Raw genomic sequence first — 24,169 nt, forward strand, 5'->3', positions numbered from 1 at the left:
AGGTGGAGCATTAAATGGCAAATGAGGTTTAACGAGGAGAAATGTAAGGTCATACATATGGGAAGGAAAAATGGAAGTCACCAATACTCACTGAATGGGAAATCATTGGGGGATACAGAGATGGAGAAGGACTTGGGCATCTTGATTGATAGCAAACTAAATTGGAGTGCCCAAAGTCAGGCCGCTGCTGTAAGGGCAAACAGGGTAATGGGATGTATCAGAAGAGGTATAGCTGCAAAGGATGAGAACATTGTTCTTCCACTGTACAAAGCACTGGTCAGACCACACTTGGAATACTGTGCTCAGTTATGGGCCCCAATATATAGAAAGGATATAAATGAGCTTGAAAAGGTACAAAGGAGGGCAACAAAATTAATAAAGGGAATGGAGGGACTGCAATACCAAGAGAGGTTGGCAAAACTAGGACTATTCAGCCTGGAAAAGAGAAGGTTGAGGGGGGACATAATAAATGTGTACAAATATGTTAGGGGACAGTATAGAGATCTTGCCCGGGATTTGTTCAAAAGGAGGGATATTGCGGTAACAAGAGGGCATTCACTAAGACTGGAAGAGAAAAGGTTTCAGCACCAGCATAGGAAGGGGTTCTTTACGGTAAGAGCAGTGAGAATATGGAATTCACTGAGTGAGGAGACGGTAATGTCGGATTCACTACACCAGTTCAAGCGGGGACTGGATGCATTTCTAGATACCAGGCAGATTTCAGCATATACTTAAAAATAAAATAAAATAGTAGGTTGATACAGGGATTTATTCTGACTGCTGGTTTCAGAGTCGGGAGGGAATTTTTCCTCAGGTGAAGATTGGCTAAATCATTTGGGGTTTTTGCCGTCCTCTGGATCAACTTTAGCAATTACAGAACTAACAGGTCGAACTTGGTGGACGCAAGTCTTTATTCGGCTTTACAAACTATGTTACTATGTTACTAAGCACTGTGCTATAGGACCGAGTGAAACTGTGTTGTAAAACATAGCAGTGTAATAAAAATCAGCAAAGTATAAAAAGGAAATGAATAATAAAACAAAAGATGGGTGTCTGCCCTATGAGTGTAAATGGTAGGTAGCCTAATAAAACCCTAAGACTGTGTTCCCACCTTGAGTTTTTGGGGAGCTTTTGATGCTGCGTCAAAATCGCAGCATCTTACAGTTCCAGCAAGGTGGATGGGATTTATAGAAATTTCATGCCCACTGTCCTTTTTTTTTTTTTTTAACTCAGTGTAAACTGAATTACGGTGCGTGTTTCATATCCGCAGCATGACAGGTTCTCTTGAGAGCACACTACGTTTTAGGTGCAGATTTTCCTTTTAGAATTTCACGAGATGCGGAAAATCCGTAAGTAAAAGCGCATATCCAATTCGCACATGACTATCAGAGAAGTTTTGTCAAAGCCAAATACCAGGAAGTGTTGAAAACAAAGCAGGAAGACACACCAACAAGAGACAAAAAAACGCAGCGTCAAAAACTAAATAAATGTACATAAAAAAATTCAAACAAAAACACAACCTAATTTACTTACAAGGTGCAGAAATGCTGCAACATCAAACACTTCCCAAATACTCATTGAGGGAACGTAACCTAAAAGGCCATCTCTACCACCTCATTGAGTGCATTTGGATACAGGCATGGAAGATTATAAGTTCAATAAGCCTCACGCTGCTTAAAGAAGCACTCTTCCTCCCATGAATATATTGCAATCATATTATATGGCACTGTGTACTTTCAATTGCTTATTTCCTTTCTACCCAGTTAATTCTTCTCTTTTCTCTGCTCTATGTAGAAACAGGAAGTCTCTTGTCCCTGCATTCCCCTTTTCAACTCCTGACCCAGCTGCTCTGCTCCTCCTTCTGCCAGGGACTTTTGCAGTGACTGATGACTCATACAGGGAAAATTTACCTCCTCTTTCTATATAGAGCTTAAAAGGATTCAGCTAGTCAGTTTTTAATCATGTGATGTCATAGACCTGATGGAAAAGAGAAGAATTAGCTGGGTAGACAGTTTTTCGGGGTTTTGGTTAGTTAAAAAGTTGCAAAATTTGCCTTAATTCTACTGCAACCCCCCCCCCCCACCTGGAATGCTTTTATGGACGCCACTTATTTTGGTGCATTTTTTGCAGCGTTCGACTTTTCCTCCTAAAACGTCTCAAAACCAGTTTAAGGTTGAAAAAAAAATACAATATGGGGCTTTGTGCAAAATTCATGAATCTTTGATGGATTTGGCCCAGAATATGTCAGTAAAAACCACAAATGAATTGTGCCCCATGTATTTACCTGAAAAAAAAATGCTATGGAATCCCATTGTATTTAATGAGTGCAGTGTACACCACTTATTTTTGTGTCAGGCATAATATAGGCAATAACTTTATTGAACTTTATACTATCGTTTATACAAAAAAAAAACAGGTTATGGATCGTCCATCAGTAAAAAGACTAACCACTGAGTAATGAATAACCGTAGGATTGCCCCAAGGTCAAGACATGAAATGATGAGGCATACTGATACTTGTGTCTTGAATGGCCGCTGATTTAAAACTGTTTAATTTTTTCCAATTTTCATATTTTATACAATTATTTTTTTATTTACATACATTTTTCCCTTTTATATATGTAATTACATAAATGAAAAAACAGGATTTTTGAGAATTAAAAGGCATTTTTTCAGCTATAATTGTAGCCATAGTTGTCATTGCCCTTGTCATTGACCTTGTCATTGCTTTTGTTCTTTTTGGGTTTGGAGGTTCCACAAATGAGACCGAATAGACCTGCCACAATCTGACTAAGGGCCACTAAGATCTCTAGCAGCCCCACAACGGCCAAACCCACAAACACTGTGATGTGGATAATCTTCTGAATGTCCTCATCAATTTTAAAATTCAGGTCAAAATCGGGTAACCAGTCCTGCGCGACGTTCTTCACATTCTCATCCACTGTCGGAGTGTAAATGCAGGAACCGTTCAGAAACCAGGCCAGGTCAAACTTCAATGTCTGGAGGGAACTAGTTAAAAAAAAAAAAAAAAAGAAGGCGATAAAGTAGATATACAAATAAAAAGTTGAGGTATACAAAACCAAAGTATATGCAAGTGTACAGTGGGTACGGAAAGTATTCAGACCCCTTTAAAATTTTCACTCTTTGTTTCATTGCAGCCATTTGGTAAATTCTAAAAAGTTTATTTTTTTTCTCATTAAAGTGCACTCTGTACCCCATCTTGACTGAAAAAAAACAGAAATGTAGACATTTTTGCAAATTTATTAAAAAATAAAAACTGAAATATCACATGGTCATAAGTATTCAGACCCTTTGCTCAGACACTCATATTTAAGTCACATGCTGTCTAGTGTTGAGCGAGTATGTTCTGTTCCGAGTATGCTCAGGCGAGCTCCGAGTATCTACAGCTGCTCGGTGATATGTTTGAATCGCTCCCGTGTGCATGATTTGCGACTGTTTGACAGCTTTATTACATGTGAGGAATGTGTAAGAAATAGACATTCCTCACATGCATTAAAACTGTCAAACAGTTGCAAATCATGCACACGGGAGCGATTCAACCATATCACCGAGCAGCTATAAATACTCGGAGCTCGGCCCGAGCATACTCGGCAAAAGGGTTAACAGAACATACTCGCTCAACACTAATGCTCTCCATTTCCTTGTGATCCTCCTTGAGATGTTTCTACTCCTTCATTGGAGTCCAGCTGTGTTTAATTAAACTGATAGGCCTTGATTTTGAAAGGCACACACCTGTCTATATAAGACCTCACAGCTCACAGTGCATGTCAGACCAAATGAGAATCATGAGCTCAGAGGAACTGCCCAAGGAGCTCAGAGACAGAATTGTGGCAAGGCACAGATCTGGCCAAGGTTACAAAAGAATGTCTGCATTTCTGAAGGTTCCTAAGATCACAGTGGCCTCCATAATCCTTAAATGGAAAAAGTTTGGGACCACCAGAAGTCTTCCTAGACCTGGTCGTCCAGCCAAACTGAGCAGTCGTGGGAGAAGAGCTTTGGTGAGAGAGGTAAAGAAGAACCCCAAGATCACTGTGGCTGAGTTCCAGAGATGCAGTAGGGAGATGAGAGAAAGTTCTACAAAGTCAACTATCACTGCAGCCCTCCACCAGTCGGGCCTTTATGGCAGAGTGGCCCAACAGAAGCCTCTCCTCAGTGCAAGACATATGAAAGCCAGCATAGAGTTTGCTCCAAAACACATGAAGGACTCCCAGACTATGAGAAATAAGATTCTCTGGTCTGATGAGATGAAGATAGAACTTTTTGGTGATAATTCTAAGCAGTATGTGTGGAGAAACTCAGGCACTGCTCATCACCTGCCCAATACAATCCCCACAGTGAAATGTGGTGGCAGCATCATGCTATGGGGGTGTTTTTCAGCTGCAGGGACAGGACGACTGGTTGCAATTGAAGGAAACATGAATGCGGCCAAGTACAGAGATATCCTGGATGAAAACCTCTTCCAGAGTACTCTGGACCTCAGAATTGACCGAAGGTTCACCTTCCAACATGACAATGACCCTAAGTACATCTAAAATAACAAAGGAGTGGCTTCAGAACAACTCTGTGACCATTTGTGACTGGCCCAGCTAGAGCCCTGACCTAAACCCAATTGAGCATCTCTGGAGAGACCTGAAAATGGCTGTCCACCAACGTTCACCATCCAACCTGACGGAACTGGAGACGATCTGCAAGGAAGAATGGCAGAGGATCCCCAAATCCAGGTGTGAAAAACTTGTTGCATCATTCCCAAGAAGACTCATGGCTGTACTAGCTCAAAAGTGTGCTTCTACTCAATACTGAGCAAAGGGTCTGAATACTTACAACCATGTGATATTTCCGTTTTTCTTTTTTAATAAATTTGCAAAAATTTCTACATTTCTGTTTTTTTCAGTCAAGATGGGGTGCAGAGTGTACTTTAATGAGAAAAAAAATGAACTTTTTAGAATTTATCAAATGGCGTCAATGAAACAAAGAGTGAAAAATTTAAAAGGGTCTGAATACTTTCCGTACCCACTGTATGTAAATTTACATATACTCATCTATTAGTAATGGCTCCTTTTTTGTAGCCCTTAAAGGGAATCTGTCATCAGGTTTTTGCTACCCCATCTGAGAGCAGCATGATATAGACACCCTAACTCCAGCGATGTGTCACTTACTAGGCTGCTTGTTGCAGTTTTGAAAAAAATCAATATTTTATCTGCTGCAGATCTACCATTTCTCAGAATGCTGAGCTCTGTATAACCCTGCCCACAACACTGATTGGCTGCTTTCTGTGTACACTGTGCATAGGCAGAAAGCTGTCAATCAGTAGTGTGAGTGGGGTTAAATAGAGCTCATGAATATGGAGGACTACATAGCAGCAAGTTTACTAGTCCTCTAGTGATAATCTCCTGCTAATGAAGCAGTGATTTTAAAAAAAACTACATCAAGCAACCCAGTAAGTAAACCGGCCACGACCAGGTGCTCCCTGCAAGATTTCAGACACAGGAGTGAAAAGAAGTATCAGAAGAGGTGTCCAAGAGCCAAGGACCACCTGTAGAGAGCTACAGGAAGACCTGGAATCAGCAGGTACAACTGTTTCAAAGAAAACAAGTAATGCACTCAACCTCCATGGCCTGTATGCACGCTCACCACGCAAGACTCCATTGCTGAATAAAAAGCATGTTCAAGTGCGCTTATAGTTTGCTTAACATTTAGACAAGCCTGTGAAATACTGAGAGAATATAGTCTGGTCAGATGAGACCAAAACTGAACTCTTTGGATTCCATAATACACAGCATGTTTGGAGGTCAAAAAGCACTGCATCTCACACCCAAAAACACCATACCAACAGTGAAGCTTGGAGATGGCAACATCATTGTCTGGGGCAGTTTTTTAGCATACGGTACTGGCAAACTTTATATGATTGAAGGAAGGAGGAATAGACAAATGTACCGAAACATTATTGGTATTATTGATAGAAATCTGCTGCCATCTACCAGGATTATGAAGATGAAATGAGGGTGGACATTTCAGCAAGACTATGATCCCAAACACACAGCCAAGTAAACTCTCAACTGGTTCCAGAGAAGGAAAATAAAGCTGCTAAAATGGCCCAGCCAATCACCTGCCCTGAATCCAATAGAAATTGTATGGAAGGAACTAAGGCTCAGAATTCATAAAAGGAGGCCAGGAAGCTTCAGGATTTGAAAAGTTTGTGTGGAAGAATGAGCAAAAATTACACTTGAGCAATGTATGCGACTAGTTTCTCCATACAGGAGGAGTTGTGAAGCTGTCATCACCGACAAAGGCTTTTTTACAAAATATTAAATACATTTCAGTAAGGGTGTTCAATACTTTTTCCCTGTGTCATTACTCATTATTACACATAACTGACATCTTGATGGGTTATATCTTATGAAAACACTAAAACACATATTTGGAAGACGCCTTGCTACACTCATCAGGAGAACTTTAAACTATGTAATATGGGATGAGAAATATAAGACCAGTAAAAAGTATGCAGCTATGAATTCTTTTGAGAACCATGCTATTTGAAGTGGAAATAAAGAACACAGACAACATATTCTGAATGAAAATAGAGGAGCAAGAGAAACTGACTACAAACTACAATGTGTCTATGCAAATGCTCTATGCAAATGCTCAGAGCATGGAGAACAAACAAGGAGAACAGGAGCTGCTAAAACAGGAAGAGAGATATGATGGCATAGGCATCACTGAAACTTTGTGGGATGATACACATGATTGGAATGCAAACCTTGAAGGCTACAACTAATTTATATGAAACAGGCTTAACAACAGGGGAGGAGATGTTACATTGTATGTTAGGAAAGTGTATATCTCCATAGAGATCCAGGCTTCAGAGAATGGTAGCTCTGAAGAAACTGTTTGGGGAAGAATACAAGGAGAGAAGAACAGAAAGGACACTATTGTATGTGTTTACTATAAGCCACCTGGACATACCTGATGGTATGAATGAACTCTTTTTACATCAGATGTCTTTGTTCTAAAAAAAAAGTACAACATAGTGATCATGGGATATTTTAACTATCCAGATATTTGTTTGCAATCTCTCGCAGGCAAGAGTAATGGATCCACAAAATTTTTTATCTTCTCTCGCTGACAACTTTATCTTTCAAAAGATAAAAGAGAGAACAAGACGATCTGCCACCTTGGACCTAATTCTTACCAACAGGGAGGAAATGGTTGAGGAAGTAAAGGTGGCTGGGAATTTAGGAGGCAGGAATCATGCTATCTTCGAATTTTGGATTACAAGAGGAGGAAGACCTGTGAGGACTCAGACTTTAAGGTTGGACTTTAGAAAGGCAGATTTTAATGAACTCAGAAAGAGGGTAGGAAAGGTCCAATAATGGCTGGATGTTCTAAAGGACAGAAATGTGCAAGAAGGATTGGAGATTTTGCTAAATGAAATTCTCACTATAATATCAGAAAAAAACAAAGACAAAAGCACAATACACAGTTACCCTAAAGTAAATAAAATACATAAATAAACTGCAAAAGTGCATGAAGGTAATGATAATAATAAAAATAATAAAGAGTATTTAGTTAACATAATTTTGATCAACATAATGTAAAAGCCATTCCGCCTCGTAACGGCAACCCTTGTGGGACAGTCCTAACTCTGTATCAAAACCTTACCATTTGTCAAGTGACATGCATATGAATAAGGATGAGAGACTGAACCACTTGTAATAGCATAGACCTGGGAAGCAGAATGGATTTTCCAGTTCAGAGAAAGGGCGGCCACTCCCTTAACATTTAATGTTATTTGTTACTATGCTAATTACATATTATACTTGGCCTTTGAATCACTTTTACCTTGTTTTTCTTCAAAAGTGCAACAGTGGCCTTACATTTGTGTTTTGGATCATTGTCATGTTGGAAATGTTCATGTCTACCAAGGGCACAGAGTGATGGTAGCATCTTCTCTTTCAATATAGATCAGTACATCTATGAATTCATTACACCATCAATGAAATGTAGCTCCTGACTCCAGCAGCGCTCATGCAGCCCCACATAAGGACACTGCCACCACCATGTTTCACTGTAGGCACCATGCATTTTTCTTTGTTCTCCTCACCTTTGCGACGTCATACAGTTTTGAAAGCCTTATTGGAAATGAGTTTTGAGATTACCTGAGATTTCCCAATGTGTAGTCACAAAAATCCAAAGTGTTTCTTCCTTTCTCACAGATCAGAGGCCCTTTACTGATTGCATAGATGGATATCAAGATGCAGTAAGCAGATCCTAAAATGCTAAAAACACACCACAGCGAGGAGCACAGCATCTGCAGAGTGAAGAGATCACGTTTAGTTATCCATCACAGATATCACCAAAGTCAATAACACTTGAGAGTAGTAAATATTTATATTTTTCTTTAGTCTTTTTTAGTCTTTTTGTTTTGCTTTTCTTAGACCATAGACAGTAAAACCAGGGTTATCCAGACAGTTAGACTGGTGGGAAAATCTGACTGCCGAGGGGGCCAATACTTACCATCCTGATAGCACTTTTTACAAACTATTCTGTTCTCAGTCACCCCCAAATAAAATCTTTAATTCATTTATCTTAGATATTAATATATATACTTACACCTGTCCTGCTATTACAGCTGCCTTTCTTCCTTGCTGCCAAAGTCATTGATACGGCTGGTAAAACCTACAGGAGAGATTGGCAAAAAGAGACAATAAGCCATATTCTTTAGCAGAAACAAAAATATCAAGTTTGTGGAGACTGAAAAGTGACTATACTTTTCTCATGTATAGTCACCCCACCTGGTGCCCTACGCTTGTCTCCCTTTGCCTTTTCTGATCAGCCTTCGTGTCCTCCTGCTTCCAATATGGCCACCACAGTGGTGTGGGGTGTGTGGTAAGTCTAAGCCATGCCTTCCCTGCCATATCTATCCCACAGCACATGAAGGGCAGGGGTGCTGTGGTTTAGGGTATGTTCACACGTTGCATTTTTCCTGGACCAGCAAAGTGAATGAGATTTCTGAAATCTCATGCATATGCTTCCTATCTTTCCCTTGCAGATTTGAAGTAGTTTCAAATCTGAAGCATGTCAATTCTTTCAGCATTTTTGCTGCAATTTTCAACAATGGGGAAAATAGACATTAAAATGCTGCAAAAACCCACGTAGTTTAGGCAGCATTACTGTCAACACTCCAGTATTTGCAGCAGATTTTTCTGAATGTGTGCACATAGCCTCAGTCTTACCATTGCACTCCTCATGCTATGCAGTGTCCATCTTGGAAGCAGGAGGAAAAGAACGCTGATTTAAGTAGAGGAGGCAGCGGGAGGCAAACAGAAGGCACCAGGTGGGGTGACTATGCATGAATAATCTATATCATGTAGACTGTATCGAAAATAAATTGGTACCTCATACATCCAATTTCAATATGCATTGATGAAATTGTGCAGAACAGGCACAATGCCACTGAAGACAAAACTAATAATATTTGTTGTTTGCTCATTTGATCTCTGTATTCGCATAAGTCAATAGAAAATATACAGTACACACCATCATAAGTAATATGCTAGATACAAACAAGTCACAAAAACAGTACAAGTAACATGTAATCAAAACATAAAAATGTTCAATATAAGACATCAGAGGGTGAAAACTTTTGCAGGTCAGATGTACAAACAAAAGGTGATTTCCATCATAGTGTTCTTAGGGAACTTAGTTCACTAATTAAAAAAACAGCAACTCTTTTTTTAGGAATTTAGAATTCTCTGCATACATGGAATGTACTTCATGGACTGGCAATAGGTAATGTTACCCCCATATTCAAAAAAGCTTCAAGGACATAGCCTGACAACTATACTATACACATCCATCTCTTCCAAATGTGCGAAGTGGGTCCTTTAATTTAGAAAGTTCCTTTGTTACAGGAAGGGGCAATCACATAAGCCCTATATACACTTATTGTATAAGATGCTTTGAGTGGCTAGGCTTCCAGTATACCAGTGCACCCACCAATCACAGTGGCTCAGTGGTTAGCACTATTGCTTTGCAGCGCTGGGGTCCTGGGTTCAAATCCCACCAAGGACAACATCTGCAAGGAGTTTGTATGATCTCCCTGTGTTTGTTTGGGTTTCCTCTGGTTTCTTCCTACACTCCAAAGACAAACTGATGATAATTAGAGATGAACGTTGTTCGACTCGAACTGTTCGCCAATCTCAAATTCGAGCTGTTTTGGGCGGTGTTCGAGCCGTTCGGCGAACACGAACGATTTGAGAAAAATTCGGCTGTTCGAGGTTATGTTCGATAACTGTTCGTGCACCAAAATCATAACTGGATTTTTTCTCAGTAATGATGAAAATTAATGTTAATACGCAGTTTGAGTGTACAGCGGGGTGGGGGGAGGGGCAGGGGATGGATCTCTGCAGGAATAATGAAGATCTCCATTTTTTTTTCTCTTTCCCGCATTTACAGTGGGAAGGTGCAATCTGTCAGCCTATCAGCAGCGCACACACAGAGCGAAGTGCTTTTTTCACACAAGCAAGGGCATGTGTCATTGGCAGTGTATGTCACATGTCCTTGCCCTATAAGACCAAGCCATTTTCCCCGTCGCCACCATTTTCTCACTGCTGCAGCTGCGTGTTAGACGGCACCGCTGTTGCTGTGTGCGCTATACCTTGTTAATTTCAAGCCAATTTTCGCACAAATCTACAGATAGCTTGGGAGTAGGGAATAGTTGTGATTGCAGTCCTTTTAAGGACTAGGTTACAGCATTTCCTACGACTTTTATCAGCCAGGTCTGTGCTCTTAAATAGATAGGTTGTGGGAGTAAAGACTAATTGTAATTGCAGTCCTTTTCAGGACTAGGTTACATCAGTTCCTATCAGTTTTTGCCAGGCAGGTCTGTGCCAGTGCTGTGCAAGTTTTTTTCATAGCATTTGGCTAAATCTAGCAAAGCTAATCCTTTTTAGCCTATTGCAGAGTGTGTTAGTCAGTGGAGTAGCCTATCTGTGTTGCAAGATATACCACCTGTGTATAGAATACCAATTTTTTTACTGCACCTAGTGAAGTAAAATCTTTTGGGCATAGCATCATTCTATTAGTCCATCTATACTGACCTCCATCAGGTTGCAAATTCAAAATAATTTTTTGTCTGCATCTAGCTCTGAAAAAATATTTGGCCATCTAGCAGTGTGTGGGACTTTCTCTATTAGTCCATCTATATTGACCTCCATCAGGTTGCAAATTAAAAATAATTTTTATCTGCATCTACCTCTGAAAAAATATTTGGGCTTCTAGCTGTGTGTGGGACTTGTTCTATTAGTCCATCTATACTGACCTCCATCAGGTTGCAAATTAAAAATAATTTTTATCTGCATCTAGCTCTGAAAAAATATTTAGCCTTCTAGCAGTGTGTGGGACTTTCTCTATTAGTCCATTTATACTGACCTCCATCAGGTTGCAAATTAAAAATAATTTTTATCTGCATCTAGCTCTGAAAAAATATTTGGCCTTCTAGCAGTGTGTGAGACTTTCTATATTAGTCCATCTATACTGACCTCCATCAGGTTGCAAATTAAAAATATTTTTTTGTCTGCATCTAGCTCTGAAAAAATATTTGGCCTTCTAGCAGTGTGTGGGATTTTCTCTATTAGTCCATCTATACTGACCTCCATCAGGTTGCAAACTGAATATATTTTTTTTCTGCATCTACCTCTGAAAAAATATTTGGGCTTCTAGCTGTGTGTGGGACTTGTTCTATTAGTCCATCTATACTGACCTCCATCAGGTTGCAAACTGAATATAATTTTTTTCTGCATCTACCTCTGAAAAAATATTTGGGCTTCTAGCTGTGTGTGGGACTTGTTCTATTAGTCCATCTATACTGACCTCCATCACGTTGCAAATTCAAAATAATTTTTTCTCTGCATCTAGCTCTGAAAAAATATTTGGCCTTCTAGCAGTGTGTGGGACTTTCTCTATTAGTCCATCTATACTGACCTCCATCAGGTTGCAAATTAAAAATAATTTTTATCTGCATCTACCTCTGAAAAAATATTTGGGCTTCTAGCTGTGTGTGGGACCTGTTCTATTAGTCCATCTATACTGACCTCCATCAGGTTGCAAACTGAATATAATTTTTTTCTACATCTAGCTCTGAAAAAATATTTGGCCTTCTAGCAGTGTGTGGGACTTTCTCTATTAGTCCATCTATACTGACCTCCATCAGGTTGCAAATTAAAAATTATTTTTATCTGCATCTAGCTCTGAAAAAATATTTGGCCTTCTAGCAGTGTGTGGGACTTTCTCTATTAGTCCATCTATACTGACCTCCATCAGGTTGCAAATTAAAAATAATTTTTAACTGCATCTAGCTCTGCAAAAAAATTTTTGGCCTTCTAGCAGTGTGTGGGACTTTCTCTATTAGTCCATCTATACTGACCTCCATCAGGTTGCAAATTAAAAATAATTTTTTGTCTGCATCTAGCTCTGAAAAAATATTTGGCCTTCTAGCAGTGTGTGGGACTTTCTCTATTAGTCCATCTATACTGACCTCCATCAGGTTGCAAACTGAATATAATTTTTTTCTGCATCTACCTCTGAAAAAATATTTGGGCTTCTAGCAGTGTGTGGGACTTGTTCTATTAGTCCATCTATACTGACCTCCATCAGGTTGTAAACTGAATATAATTTTTTTCTGCATCTAGCTCTCAAAAAATATTTGGCCTTCTAGCTGTGTGTGGGACTTGTTCTATTAGTCCATCTATACTGACCTCCATCACGTTGCAAATTCAAAATAATTTTTTGTCTGCATCTAGCTCTGAAAAAATATTTGGCCTTCTAGCAGTGTGTGGGACTTTCTCTATTAGTCCATCTATACTGACCTCCATCAGGTTGCAAATTAAAAATAATTTTTATCTACATCTAGCTCTGAAAAAATATTTGGCCTTCTAGCAGTGTGTGGGACATTCTCTATTAGTCCATCTATACTGACCTCCATCAGGTTGCAGACTGAATATATTTTTTTTCTGCATCTACCTCTGAAAAAATATTTGGGCTTCTAGCTGTGTGTGGGACTTGTTCTATTAGTCCATCTATACTGACCTCCATCAGGTTGCAAACTGAATATAATTTTTTTCTGCATCTACCTCTGAAAAAATATTTTGGCTTCTAGCAGTGTGTGGGACTTGTTCTATTAGTCCATCTATACTGAACTCCATCACGTTGCAAATTCAAAATAATTTTTCGTCTGCATCTAGCTCTGAAAAAATATTTGGCCTTCTAGCAGTGTGTGGGACTTTCTCTATTAGTCCATCTATACTGACCTCCATCAGGTTGCAAATTAAAAATAATTTTTATCTGCATCTACCTCTGAAAAAATATTTGGGCTTCTAGCTGTGTGTGGGACTTGTTCTATTAGTCCATCTATACTGACCTCCATCAGCTTGCAAACTGAATATAATTTTTTTCTGCATCTAGCTCTGAAAAAATATTTGGCCTTCTAGCAGTGTGTGGGACTTTCTCTATTAGTCCATCTATACTGACCTCCATCAGGTTGCAAACTGAATATATTTTTTTTCTGCATCTACCTCTGAAAAAATATTTGGGCTTCTAGCTGTGTGTGGGACTTGTTCTATTAGTCCATCTATACTGACCTCCATCAGGTTGCAAACTGAATATAATTTTTTTCTGCATCTGCCTCTGAAAAAATATTTGGGCTTCTAGCTGTGTGTGGGACTTGTTCTATTAGTCCATCTATACTGACCTCCATCAGGTTGCAAACTGAATACAATTTTTTTCTGCATCTACCTCTGAAAAAATATTTGGCCTTCTAGCAGTGTGTGGGGCTTTCTCTATTAGTCCATCTATACTGACCTCCATCAGGTTGCAAATTAAAAATAATTTTTTGTCTGCATCTAGCTCTGAAAAAATATTTGGCCTTCTAGCAGTGGGTGGGACTTTCTCTATTAGTCCATCTATACTGACGTCCATCAGGTTGCAAACTGAATATATTTTTTTTCTGCATCTACCTCTGAAAAAATATTTGGGCTTCTAGCAGTGTGTGGGACTTGTTCTATTAGTCCATCTATACTGACCTCCATCAGGTTGCAAACTGAATATAATTTTTTTCTGCATCTACCTCTGAAAAAATATTTGGGCTTCTAGCTGTGTGTGGGACTTGTTCTATTAGTCCATCTATACTGACCTCCATCAGGTTGCAAACTGAATATATATTTTTTCTGCATCTAGCTCTGAAAAAATATTTGGGCTTCTAGCAGTGTGTGGGACTTGTTCTATTAGTCCATCTATACTGACCTCCATCAGGTTGCAAACTGAATATAATTTTTTTCTGCATGTACCTGTGAAAAAATATTTGGCCTTCTAGCAGTGTGTGGGACTTGTTCTAGTAGTCCATCTATACTGAACTCCATCACGTTGCAAATTCAAAATAATTTTTCGTCTGCATCTAGCTCTGAAAAAATATTTGACCTTCTAGCAGTGTGTGGGACTTTCTCTATTAGTCCATCTATACTGACCTCCATCAGGTTGCAAATTAAAAATAATTTTTATCTGCATCTACCTCTGAAAAAATATTTGGGCTTCTAGCTGTGTGTGGGACTTGTTCTATTAGTCCATCTATACTGACCTCCATCAGGTTGCAAACTGAATATAATTTTTTTCTGCATCTAGCTCTGAAAAAATATTTGGCCTTCTAGCACTGTGTGGGACTTTCTCTATTAGTCCATCTATACTGACCTCCATCAGGTTGCAAACTGAATATATTTTTTTTCTGCATCTACCTCTGAAAAAATATTTGGGCTTCTAGCTGTGTGTGGGACTTGTTCTATTAGTCCATCTATACTGACCTCCATCAGGTTGCAAACTGAATATAATTTTTTTCTGCATCTACCTCTGAAAAAATATTTGGGCTTCTAGCTGTGTGTGGGACTTGTTCTATTAGTCCATCTATACTGACCTCCATCAGGTTGCAAACTGAATACAATTTTTTTCTGCATCTACCTCTGAAAAAATATTTGGCCTTCTAGCAGTGTGTGGGACTTTCTCTATTAGTCCATCTATACTGACCTCCATCAGGTTGCAAATTAAAAATAATTTTTTGTCTGCATCTAGCTCTGAAAAAATATTTGGCCTTCTAGCAGTGGGTGGGACTTTCTCTATTAGTCCATCTATACTGACGTCCATCAGGTTGCAAACTGAATATATTTTTTTTCTGCATCTACCTCTGAAAAAATATTTGGGCTTTTAGCAGTGTGTGGGACTTGTTCTATTAGTCCATCTATACTGACCTCCATCAGGTTGCAAACTGAATATAATTTTTTTCTGCATCTACCTCTGAAAAAATATTTGGGCTTCTAGCTGTGTGTGGGACTTGTTCTATTAGTCCATCTATACTGACCTCCATCAGGTTGCAAACTGAATATATATTTTTTCTGCATCTAGCTCTGAAAAAATATTTGGGCTTCTAGCAGTGTGTGGGACTTGTTCTATTAGTCCATCTATACTGACCTCCATCACGTTGCAAATTCAAAATAATTTTTTGTCTGCATCTAGCTCTGAAAAAATATTTGGCCTTCTAGCAGTGTGTGGGACTTTCTCTATTAGTCCATCTATACTGACCTCCATCAGGTTGCAAATTAAAAATAATGTTTATCTGCATCTACCTCTGAAAAAATATTTGGGCTTCTAGCTGTGTGTGGGACTTGTTCTATTAGTCCATCTATACTGACCTCCATCAGGTTGCAAACTGAATATAATTTTTTTCTGCATCTAGCTCTGAAAAATATTTGGCCTTCTAGCAGTGTGTGGGACTTTCTCTATTAGTCCATCTATACTGACCTCCATCAGGTTGCAAATTAAAAATAATTTTTATCTGCATCTAGCTCTGAAAAAATATTTGGCCTTCTAGCAGTGTGTGGGACTTTCTCTATTAGTCCATCTATACTGACCTCCATCAGGTTGCAAATTAAAAATAATTTTTATCTGCATCTAGCTCTGAAAAAATATTTGGCCTTCTAGCAGTGTGTGGGACTTTCTCTATTAGTCCATCTATACTGACCTCCATCAGGTTGCAAACTGAATATATTTTTTTTCTGCATCTACCTCTGAAAAAATATTTGGGCTTCTAGCAGTGTGTGGGACTTGTTCTATTAGTCCATCTATACTGACCTCCATCAGGTTGCAAACTGAATATAATTTTTTGTCTGCATCTAGCTCTGAAAAAATATTTGGCCTTCTAGCAGTGTGTGGGACTTTCTCTATTAGTCCATCTATACTGACCTCCATCAGGTTGCAAACTGAATATATTTTTTTTCTGCATCTACCTCTGAAAAAATATTTGGGCTTCTAGCTGTGTGTGGGACTTGTTCTATTAGTCCATCTATACTGACCTCCATCAGGTTGCAAACTGAATATAATTTTTTTCTGCATCTAGCTCTGAAAAATATTTGGCCTTCTAGCAGTGTGTGGGACTTTCTCTATTAGTCCATCTATACTGACCTCCATCAGGTTGCAAATTAAAAATAATTTTTATCTCCATCTAGCTCTGAAAAAATATTTGGCCTTCTAGCAGTGTGTGGGACTTTCTCTATTAGTCCATCTATACTGACCTCCATCAGGTTGCAAATTAAAAATAATTTTTATCTGCATCTAGCTCTGAAAAAATATTTGGCCTTCTAGCAGTGTGTGGGACTTTCTCTATTAGTCCATCTATACTGACCTCCATCAGGTTGCAAACTGAATATATTTTTTTTCTGCATCTACCTCTGAAAAAATATTTGGCCTTCTAGCAGTGTGTGGGACTTTCTCTATTAGTCCATCTATACTGACCTCCATCAGGTTGCAAATTAAAAATAATTTTTTGTCTGCATCTAGCTCTGAAAAAATATTTGGCCTTCTAGCAGTGTGTGGGACTTTCTCTATTAGTCCATCTATACTGACCTCCATCAGGTTGCAAACTGAATATATTTTTTTTCTGCATCTACCTCTGAAAAAATATTTGGGCTTCTAGCAGTGTGTGGGACTTGTTCTATTAGTCCATCTATACTGACCTCCATCAGGTTGCAAACTGAATATAATTTTTTTCTGCATCTACCTCTGAAAAAATATTTGGGCTTCTAGCTGTGTGTGGGACTTGTTCTATTAGTCCATCTATACTGACCTCCATCAGGTTGCAAACTGAATATATATTTTTTCTGCATCTAGCTCTGAAAAAATATTTGGGCTTCTAGCAGTGTGTGGGACTTGTTCTATTAGTCCATCTATACTGACCTCCATCAGGTTGCAAAGTGAATATAATTTTTTTCTGCATGTACCTCTGAAAAAATATTTGGCCTTCTAGCAGTGTGTGGGACTTGTTCTATTAGTCCATCTATACTGAACTCCATCACGTTGCAAATTCAAAATAATTTTTCGTCTGCATCTAGCTCTGAAAAAATATTTGGCCTTCTAGCAGTGTGTGGGACTTTCTCTACTAGTCCATCTATACTGACCTCCATCAGGTTGCAAATTAAAAATAATTTTTATCTGCATCTAGCTCTGAAAAAATATTTGGCCTTCTAGCAGTGTGTGGGACTTTCTCTATTAGTCCATCTATACTGACCTCCATCAGGTTGCAAATTAAAAATAATTTTTATCTGCATCTAGCTCTGAAAAAATATTTGGCCTTCTAGCAGTGTGTGGGACTTTCTCTATTAGTCCATCTATACTGACCTCCATCAGGTTGCAAACTGAATATATATTTTTTCTGCATCTAGCTCTGAAAAAATATTTGGGCTTCTAGCAATGTGTGGGACTTGTTCTATTAGTCCATCTATACTGACCTCCATCAGGTTGCAAACTGAATATAATTTTTTTCTGCATGTACCTCTGAAAAAATATTTGGCCTTCTAGCAGTGTGTGGGACTTGTTCTATTAGTCCATCTATACTGAACTCCATCACGTTGCAAATTCAAAATAATTTTTCGTCTGCATCTAGCTCTGAAAAAATATTTGGCCTTCTAGCAGTGTGTGGGACTTTCTCTACTAGTCCATCTATACTGACCTCCATCAGGTTGCAAATTAAAAATAATTTTTATCTGCATCTACCTCTGAAAAAATATTTGGGCTTCTAGCTGTGTGTGGGACTTGTTCTATTAGTCCATCTATACTGACCTCCATCAGGTTGCAAACTGAATATAATTTTTTTCTGCATCTAGCTCTGAAAAAATATTTGGCCTTCTAGCAGTGTGTGGGACTTTCTCTATTAGTCCATCTATACTGACCTCCATCAGGTTGCAAACTGAATATATTTTTTTTCTGCATCTACCTCTGAAAAAATATTTGGGCTTCTAGCTGTGTGTGGGACTTGTTCTATTAGTCCATCTATACTGACCTCCATCAGGTTGCAAACTGAATATAATTTTTTTCTGCATCTACCTCTGAAAAAATATTTGGGCTTCTAGCTGTGTGTGGGACTTGTTCTATTAGTCCATCTATACTGACCTCCATCAGGTTGCAAACTGAATACAATTTTTTTCTGCATCTACCTCTGAAAAAATATTTGGCCTTCTAGCAGTGTGTGGGACTTTCTCTATTAGTCCATCTATACTGACCTCCATCAGGTTGCAAATTAAAAATAATTTTTTGTCTGCATCTAGCTCTGAAAAAATATTTGGCCTTCTAGCAGTGGGTGGGACTTTCTCTATTAGTCCATCTATACTGACGTCCATCAGGTTGCAAACTGAATATATTTTTTTTCTGCATCTACCTCTGAAAAAATATTTGGGCTTTTAGCAGTGTGTGGGACTTGTTCTATTAGTCCATCTATACTGACCTCCATCAGGTTGCAAACTGAATATAATTTTTTTCTGCATCTACCTCTGAAAAAATATTTGGGCTTCTAGCTGTGTGTGGGACTTGTTCTATTAGTCCATCTATACTGACCTCCATCAGGTTGCAAACTGAATATATATTTTTTCTGCATCTAGCTCTGAAAAAATATTTGGGCTTCTAGCAGTGTGTGGGACTTGTTCTATTAGTCCATCTATACTGACCTCCATCACGTTGCAAATTCAAAATAATTTTTTGTCTGCATCTAGCTCTGAAAAAATATTTGGCCTTCTAGCAGTGTGTGGGACTTTCTCTATTAGTCCATCTATACTGACCTCCATCAGGTTGCAAATTAAAAATAATGTTTATCTGCATCTACCTCTGAAAAAATATTTGGGCTTCTAGCTGTGTGTGGGACTTGTTCTATTAGTCCATCTATACTGACCTCCATCAGGTTGCAAACTGAATATAATTTTTTTCTGCATCTAGCTCTGAAAAATATTTGGCCTTCTAGCAGTGTGTGGGACTTTCTCTATTAGTCCATCTATACTGACCTCCATCAGGTTGCAAATTAAAAATAATTTTTATCTGCATCTAGCTCTGAAAAAATATTTGGCCTTCTAGCAGTGTGTGGGACTTTCTCTATTAGTCCATCTATACTGACCTCCATCAGGTTGCAAATTAAAAATAATTTTTATCTGCATCTAGCTCTGAAAAAATATTTGGCCTTCTAGCAGTGTGTGGGACTTTCTCTATTAGTCCATCTATACTGACCTCCATCAGGTTGCAAACTGAATATATTTTTTTTCTGCATCTACCTCTGAAAAAATATTTGGGCTTCTAGCAGTGTGTGGGACTTGTTCTATTAGTCCATCTATACTGACCTCCATCAGGTTGCAAACTGAATATAATTTTTTGTCTGCATCTAGCTCTGAAAAAATATTTGGCCTTCTAGCAGTGTGTGGGACTTTCTCTATTAGTCCATCTATACTGACCTCCATCAGGTTGCAAACTGAATATATTTTTTTTCTGCATCTACCTCTGAAAAAATATTTGGGCTTCTAGCTGTGTGTGGGACTTGTTCTATTAGTCCATCTATACTGACCTCCATCAGGTTGCAAACTGAATATAATTTTTTTCTGCATCTAGCTCTGAAAAATATTTGGCCTTCTAGCAGTGTGTGGGACTTTCTCTATTAGTCCATCTATACTGACCTCCATCAGGTTGCAAATTAAAAATAATTTTTATCTCCATCTAGCTCTGAAAAAATATTTGGCCTTCTAGCAGTGTGTGGGACTTTCTCTATTAGTCCATCTATACTGACCTCCATCAGGTTGCAAATTAAAAATAATTTTTATCTGCATCTAGCTCTGAAAAAATATTTGGCCTTCTAGCAGTGTGTGGGACTTTCTCTATTAGTCCATCTATACTGACCTCCATCAGGTTGCAAACTGAATATATTTTTTTTCTGCATCTACCTCTGAAAAAATATTTGGCCTTCTAGCAGTGTGTGGGACTTTCTCTATTAGTCCATCTATACTGACCTCCATCAGGTTGCAAATTAAAAATAATTTTTTGTCTGCATCTAGCTCTGAAAAAATATTTGGCCTTCTAGCAGTGTGTGGGACTTTCTCTATTAGTCCATCTATACTGACCTCCATCAGGTTGCAAACTGAATATATTTTTTTTCTGCATCTACCTCTGAAAAAATATTTGGGCTTCTAGCAGTGTGTGGGACTTGTTCTATTAGTCCATCTATACTGACCTCCATCAGGTTGCAAACTGAATATAATTTTTTTCTGCATCTACCTCTGAAAAAATATTTGGGCTTCTAGCTGTGTGTGGGACTTGTTCTATTAGTCCATCTATACTGACCTCCATCAGGTTGCAAACTGAATATATATTTTTTCTGCATCTAGCTCTGAAAAAATATTTGGGCTTCTAGCAGTGTGTGGGACTTGTTCTATTAGTCCATCTATACTGACCTCCATCAGGTTGCAAAGTGAATATAATTTTTTTCTGCATGTACCTCTGAAAAAATATTTGGCCTTCTAGCAGTGTGTGGGACTTGTTCTATTAGTCCATCTATACTGAACTCCATCACGTTGCAAATTCAAAATAATTTTTCGTCTGCATCTAGCTCTGAAAAAATATTTGGCCTTCTAGCAGTGTGTGGGACTTTCTCTACTAGTCCATCTATACTGACCTCCATCAGGTTGCAAATTAAAAATAATTTTTATCTGCATCTAGCTCTGAAAAAATATTTGGCCTTCTAGCAGTGTGTGGGACTTTCTCTATTAGTCCATCTATACTGACCTCCATCAGGTTGCAAATTAAAAATAATTTTTATCTGCATCTAGCTCTGAAAAAATATTTGGCCTTCTAGCAGTGTGTGGGACTTTCTCTATTAGTCCATCTATACTGACCTCCATCAGGTTGCAAACTGAATATATATTTTTTCTGCATCTAGCTCTGAAAAAATATTTGGGCTTCTAGCAATGTGTGGGACTTGTTCTATTAGTCCATCTATACTGACCTCCATCAGGTTGCAAACTGAATATAATTTTTTTCTGCATGTACCTCTGAAAAAATATTTGGCCTTCTAGCAGTGTGTGGGACTTGTTCTATTAGTCCATCTATACTGAACTCCATCACGTTGCAAATTCAAAATAATTTTTCGTCTGCATCTAGCTCTGAAAAAATATTTGGCCTTCTAGCAGTGTGTGGGACTTTCTCTACTAGTCCATCTATACTGACCTCCATCAGGTTGCAAATTAAAAATAATTTTTATCTGCATCTACCTCTGAAAAAATATTTGGGCTTCTAGCTGTGTGTGGGACTTGTTCTATTAGTCCATCTATACTGACCTCCATCAGGTTGCAAACTGAATATAATTTTTTTCTGCATCTAGCTCTGAAAAAATATTTGGCCTTCTAGCAGTGTGTGGGACTTTCTCTATTAGTCCATCTATACTGACCTCCATCAGGTTGCAAACTGAATATATTTTTTTTCTGCATCTACCTCTGAAAAAATATTTGGGCTTCTAGCTGTGTGTGGGACTTGTTCTATTAGTCCATCTATACTGACCTCCATCAGGTTGCAAACTGAATATAATTTTTTTCTGCATCTACCTCTGAAAAAATATTTGGGCTTCTAGCTGTGTGTGGGACTTGTTCTATTAGTCCATCTATACTGACCTCCATCAGGTTGCAAACTGAATACAATTTTTTTCTGCATCTACCTCTGAAAAAATATTTGGCCTTCTAGCAGTGTGTGGGACTTTCTCTATTAGTCCATCTATACTGACCTCCATCAGGTTGCAAATTAAAAATAATTTTTTGTCTGCATCTAGCTCTGAAAAAATATTTGGCCTTCTAGCAGTGTGTGGGACTTTCTCTATTAGTCCATCTATACTGACCTCCATCAGGTTGCAAACTGAATATATTTTTTTTCTGCATCTACCTCTGAAAAAATATTTGGGCTTCTAGCAGTGTGTGGGACTTGTTCTATTAGTCCATCTATACTGACCTCCATCAGGTTGCAAACTGAATATAATTTTTTTCTGCATCTACCTCTGAAAAAATATTTGGGCTTCTAGCTGTGTGTGGGACTTGTTCTATTAGTCCATCTATACTGACCTCCATCAGGTTGCAAACTGAATATATATTTTTTCTGCATCTAGCTCTGAAAAAATATTTGGGCTTCTAGCAGTGTGTGGGACTTGTTCTATTAGTCCATCTATACTGACCTCCATCAGGTTGCAAACTGAATATAATTTTTTTCTGCATGTACCTCTGAAAAAATATTTGGCCTTCTAGCAGTATGTGGGACTTGTTCTATTAGTCCATCTATACTGAACTCCATCACGTTGCAAATTCAAAATAATTTTTCGTCTGCATCTAGCTCTGAAAAAATATTTGGCCTTCTAGCAGTGTGTGGGACTTTCTCTATTAGTCCATCTATACTGACCTCCATCAGGTTGCAAATTAAAAATAATTTTTATCTGCATCTACCTCTGAAAAAATATTTGGGCTTCTAGCTGTGTGTGGGACTTGTTCTATTAGTCCATCTATACTGACCTCCATCAGCTTGCAAACTGAATATAATTTTTTTCTGCATCTAGCTCTGAAAAAATATTTGGCCTTCTAGCAGTGTGTGGGACTTTCTCTATTAGTCCATCTATACTGACCTCCATCAGGTTGCAAACTGAATATATTTTTTTTCTGCATCTACCTCTGAACAAATATTTGGGCTTCTAGCTGTGTGTGGGACTTGTTCTATTAGTCCATCTATACTGACCTCCATCAGGTTGCAAACTGAATATAATTTTTTTCTGCATCTACCTCTGAAAAAATATTTGGGCTTCTAGCTGTGTGTGGGACTTGTTCTATTAGTCCATCTATACTGACCTCCATCAGGTTGCAAACTGAATACAATTTTTTTCTGCATCTACCTCTGAAAAAATATTTGGCCTTCTAGCAGTGTGTGGGACTTTCTCTATTAGTCCATCTATACTGACCTCCATCAGGTTGCAAATTAAAAATAATTTTTTGTCTGCATCTAGCTCTGAAAAAATATTTGGCCTTCTAGCAGTGGGTGGGACTTTCTCTATTAGTCCATCTATACTGACGTCCATCAGGTTGCAAACTGAATATATTTTTTTTCTGCATCTACCTCTGAAAAAATATTTGGGCTTCTAGCAGTGTGTGGGACTTGTTCTATTAGTCCATCTATACTGACCTCCATCAGGTTGCAAACTGAATATAATTTTTTTCTGCATCTACCTCTGAAAAAATATTTGGGCTTCTAGCTGTGTGTGGGACTTGTTCTATTAGTCCATCTATACTGACCTCCATCAGGTTGCAAACTGAATATATATTTTTTCTGCATCTAGCTCTGAAAAAATATTTGGGCTTCTAGCAGTGTGTGGGACTTGTTCTATTAGTCCATCTATACTGACCTCCATCAGGTTGCAAACTGAATATAATTTTTTTCTGCATGTACCTGTGAAAAAATATTTGGCCTTCTAGCAGTGTGTGGGACTTGTTCTAGTAGTCCATCTATACTGAACTCCATCACGTTGCAAATTCAAAATAATTTTTCGTCTGCATCTAGCTCTGAAAAAATATTTGACCTTCTAGCAGTGTGTGGGACTTTCTCTATTAGTCCATCTATACTGACCTCCATCAGGTTGCAAATTAAAAATAATTTTTATATGCATCTACCTCTGAAAAAATATTTGGGCTTCTAGCTGTGTGTGGGACTTGTTCTATTAGTCCATCTATACTGACCTCCATCAGGTTGCAAACTGAATATAATTTTTTTCTGCATCTAGCTCT

At 38.3% G+C, this 24,169-nt stretch overlaps 1 protein-coding gene across 1 annotated transcript in view; it reads right to left on the minus strand.

The window, feature by feature from the left end:
* Positions 1-2,340: 2,340 nt before the first annotated feature.
* Positions 2,341-24,169, minus strand: part of TM4SF20 (transmembrane 4 L six family member 20) — a 90,635-nt gene continuing 68,806 nt past the window's right edge. Inside the window, exons 2-4 of the mRNA XM_073674419.1 lie at positions 8,631-8,696; positions 8,177-8,328; positions 2,341-3,008 (exon numbers count right to left, since the gene is read on the minus strand). Coding sequence (XP_073530520.1) covers positions 2,672-3,008; positions 8,177-8,328; positions 8,631-8,696 — 555 coding nt within the window. The 3' untranslated portion in view covers positions 2,341-2,671. The remainder of the gene's footprint in view (positions 3,009-8,176; positions 8,329-8,630; positions 8,697-24,169) is intronic.

The sequence above is a fragment of the Phyllobates terribilis genome, unplaced genomic scaffold (genome assembly GCF_046119375.1).
Source record: "Phyllobates terribilis strain yellow unplaced genomic scaffold, ASM4611937v1 Scaffold_3__8_contigs__length_932513732, whole genome shotgun sequence".
NCBI classification, from domain to species: domain Eukaryota; kingdom Metazoa; phylum Chordata; class Amphibia; order Anura; family Dendrobatidae; genus Phyllobates; species Phyllobates terribilis.